General features: G+C 40.6%; 1 protein-coding gene across 1 annotated transcript; it reads left to right on the top strand.

Annotated features, from left to right (window-relative positions):
- Positions 1-2240: 2240 nt before the first annotated feature.
- Positions 2241-3227, top strand: LOC311291099 (putative inhibitor of apoptosis; the record flags this gene model as incomplete). The annotated part of the gene is made up of 1 exon (XM_084409970.1): positions 2241-3227. The coding sequence occupies one exon, from the start codon at positions 2241-2243 to the stop codon at positions 3225-3227; it is 987 nt and encodes a 328-aa protein (XP_084266096.1).
- Positions 3228-4454: the final 1227 nt, after the last annotated feature.

Here is a 4454-nt window from a genome sequence, read left to right as displayed (position 1 = left end):
TCAAATGGCCACAACTTCTTCAAATATTATCAGATTTCCATGTGTTACACATCGTTGGAAAGCTTGAATACTACACTTTCAGAATATGTGAATAACTCAAAATGCCCCAGAACCGACTTGTGTCCCTACTTTCCGTGACTGGTCACATATTTACCTAACATCCATAGCCTTCAGTAAATTAAGGCTAGACAAAGTTCCTTTTTAACTCTGCCCCCTGCTCTAGTTAGAACTTTGGAGCGCTTAAAAGTGTGGGCTCAAAAATAAGTGTCATTTGGAACTCTTTATAGTTATTTTTATAAAAAAATATGTTGATAATGATTAAAAACTTCAGTGCCCTTCGAAGGCACCATTTTAGATAGTTTGGCATGCATGGGATTGTGTGTCTATAGGCTAGTGAGAGAGAAATACATTCTACAATGATATAAAAATATAAAATATGTCTTCATTAAATGCCTATTTTGTCTATTCTACTAATGTCTATTCTTTAATCCACACATAAATTGTAAGCGCATAATATCACCTGCTCAAGTACTTCTTGATGAGTTTCTTCTGTATTAAACAGCGAATCTTCTCAGTCAGATCGTCGCAAGATCTCAGGAATCCTCTCACACTGCTCGTGTTCACGCACTCCATCGCTGCACTTGTGTGTATGACTCGAACGATTCAAACTTCCATAATGCGCGCCAAAACAGCAGCGCGGAGATGTGAAGCTTTCCTGATGACAACCCCCGTACATCCTACACAACAGTGGGGCGAGGGGGGCGGACCCCAGTCACTGTCCTGATAAATATTTCAGGACATCGCACGCTCTAGCTCTACTCTAGCTCTACTAGCCGCGGACTGCTGTGCTACTGCAAAAAGTTGAAAGTCCTGAACCTGACGCAAACTACGCTTCTGACCCAAAAACACAAACTTCCGAGCGTTAACGCACAAACCCTGGATGACTGTGCCGCAAGGACTCACTCAGGAGATTCCAGGAACGAAAAGCATCTTTCATCATCGAATATTATTCGAAAAGCTGAAAAAATGGCGACGCAAAACCTGATGGATAGCGACTCCCCGTTGAGTTCTGGCGATGCGGGGCACAAGTATCATCCGGCGTGTGAGTGCGCCACGGGCAAAGAGTGTCGTTTAAGAGCTGCGCTGGACTGTATGTTTAAAGATCATTTTAGAGGCCAAATGGTTGACTTGATGCACAGGATCATCGATGCTGCGTGTGATATGAAAAACGATTGTGCGCAGGATACCAAACGTGTGACAAATCTCAAAAATGAAATGGATGACGTAAGAGGCTTGATAAAGTCATGGCCTGATGTAACGCCCATGTTTTTTAACGGCAAAGAGCCGATCGGCGTAATCCTCAGAAAAGTTCTGGATGTGTTACGTTCATGTAGTGACGAATTCGAAATCATCGAGATACTCGCTATTTGTACATTTGTAACGGATCTCTGTGTGTCACTGGTGTCAAAAAATGCAAAAACTGACGTTGGTGAATTAGTTGAAAGTCTGGTCAACTACATCCTAGAGCAAAACATGATAGCCTGCAGAGATTTTCTATTCTGGTTAGACCATCTGTAAATGGTGTTTACTTTATGTACGTAATGCCGATCTATCATTTTCTTCAACGTATGAAAGTATAATGTTGAAATAAAAATTTCTGGTTAAAAAATGTCTGAGCTCATAAAAATAGTATTATAATAGTATACATAATAATAATAATAATATTTAGAATAATTAAAAATACTACACGATTTAAAAGATTAAATATTTCAATATTTGTTTTCTATATTTTAATTACCGTATTCCCGAGGTGTCAACCATTTCCATTCCATGCCTGGATGCGCTGCGCCACGGCCCACAGAATTTTTCAAATGATACAACTAATTGGCCCGCTGTGTACAGAACAGAAAAATGGACATGGTGTTGAACAAAATTCGATTTTGTTCTTGTTCTTTGTTCTCATTACATTTTTTAATAAGATTATGTGTTCTGTCATGGACGACTAGTCTTGGGATGTCCAGCAGAGAGAAGGGCTTGAGTGGACACGCCCTGTGGTCACATTTTTATGTCTTCATCCAGAGTTTACCCGCCACACAAACCTCCTGTCGTCCTCCCACTCTGCCTTTTCCCCGCTTCGCAACGTAGCCATCCTACAGCTTTCCGCCCCTGCGACACCCGTAACATCGATCACCACGGCATCCGTTTCAGGCCAAACGGAGGATCGGGTGGGTTGCTTAAACATGGCATTCAGCAACCTGACCCTCTCCAGCCCCATTTCCTCCCGTGGAGTTGAGGATATGTCTCACCAGCGACCTCCGGCTTGTCACAATCCTGGCTTGCGTCAGGAACAGGAACGCCTTGACACCTTTCAGAATTGGCCTCTTGCTACAGTAACTCCAGCCGAGCTTGCCAAAAGTGGTTTCTACTACCTTGGCCAGGGCGACAGAGTGGCTTGCTTCAGTTGTGGAGGCCAGCTTAGCAACTGGGAACCGGGAGATCGGGCAGTATCAGAGCACCAGAGGCATTACCCCAACTGCCGCTTCGTTCGAGGTGACCGTGCAGATAATGTACCTTTATCTGGTGGCGGCCTTTCCAATGTATCGGCAATGAAACAGTGTGAGGAAAGGTCGCTCACATTTGTCAACTGGCCCTCAAGAATAATTGTTCGACCAGACCAATTGGCTAAGGCTGGTTTTTACTATGTTGGTCGTAATGATGACGTGAAGTGCTTTTGTTGCAATGGTGGACTCAGATGTTGGGAGTCTGGTGATGATGCATGGGTAGAACATGACAAGTGGTTTCCAAGATGTGAATACCTGCTGCAAGAAAAGGGCCAAGAGTTTGTTCATCAGATTCAAGCAAGATTTCCAAGACTATTTGAGCAGCTATTGACTAATGGAGACAGCGACTCAAGAGAATTTGTGAGAGAACAAGAGAACAATCCTGTGGTGAAGTCTGCTTTAGAGATGGAATTTGAGTGTGGCCTGACGGCCCAGACAAATGAAGCTGCATCACCGAGTCAAGATCTTTCAGACTTGCCTATGGAGGAACAGTTAAGAAGACTTCAAGAGGAGCGCACCTGCAAAGTTTGCATGGATAAGGAAGTGAACATTGTCTTCATCCCCTGTGGTCACCTAGTTGTGTGCAAAGAATGTGCGCCTTCTCTGAGCAAGTGCCCCATATGTAGAGGATTGGACAAAGGCGCCGTCCGTACTTTCCTATCATAAAGTTTTCCTATCATTTGGATTTAACTTGATGCATAAAAACAAAGGAGAAGTTTATTATTTTCACTCGATCCAGTGACAACATTTTTGGATTTACAAACATTTAGAAAGTAGTTAGGATGCGTAGGCTTTAAGTTAATTTGACCAACAAGATGTTGAAGTTTATAGACCTTTAGCGTATTGAGTTAAAATTAAAACGTGATATCCATATCGCATCATTACCGAATTCAGGGGTGTTTAATAACTTCAATAGTGATCAAGCACCAGCTGATTTAAGTTTTTCTTCAAACAAAAGTAATTTTCTGATAAATCTTCGTACACCTACATGTGTTTTGTTGTATGCACAGATTTTGAGTGTCGCTTATAGAAAGAGGCGTCCTTGTCTTTGTTTCGCGGTATTTTTAAAAACCTAGAACCAGAGAACAGAGAACCTTGTGCGGCATATCCGCACAAAGGGTTAAAATATACATTTTAGCGCTATTTAAAAACTAGGACGGTATAACAATATAATGTAAATGTCTCACGTATCAAATCAAGATACAAATCAAGCCAATTCATGTGAATACTGTCGTATATGAACAAAGAGAAGACCTAGAGTTCACTAACATTACAGCTAACTGTAGGAAAGTGTAAAGAAAACGCCATACAAAACATTACAATCGCACCCGGCAATACGATAAGTGTTACGCTAGTGATGTTAAACAATTTCAAAATCTTTTAAACAAAGTCTTGTTTCAGAGTCGATATGCTCCGGTGAAAACTATGTGAACTTTGATGAGGCCGAGAACAATAGCGCTTTTATTTAACAATTATTTTCAATAATATTGAAAAACGGTTCAATAACAAAATAACACACACAAAATAACTGTGTAATAACAAAATAAGTGTAATAGTTAGACGAGTTTGAAGTGTAATAGGTAACAGAAAAACAGCAATACTCATCTTTGACGTCGATGTTTCGTAGACATAGCAGAAAGATGTTCTAAAAGAAATATGATTAGTTTAGTCTTGTAGTCGTGTAGAAGGACCTATAATGTATAGGATACATTCCTATATGAACATGTTTGACCACGCTCTATGTACTTTTTGCAAACTGTACAAAAACAAAAAGAAACAAGATGTCAATGACAGACATTCAAAAGCTAAAACGGATCACTATAGTGGCTTTTCTGTATTTGTTTTAAATGGCTCATGATGATGAAGAATTAGAATTTACTTTTGTGCAATTTT

This window comes from Rutilus rutilus (genome assembly GCF_951802725.1).
Source record: "Rutilus rutilus genome assembly, chromosome: 5".
In the NCBI taxonomy this organism is placed as follows: Eukaryota; Metazoa; Chordata; class Actinopteri; order Cypriniformes; family Leuciscidae; genus Rutilus; species Rutilus rutilus.
The sequence above is the reverse complement of the archived record's forward strand: the minus strand, read 5'-3'. Positions and strand labels throughout refer to the sequence as shown.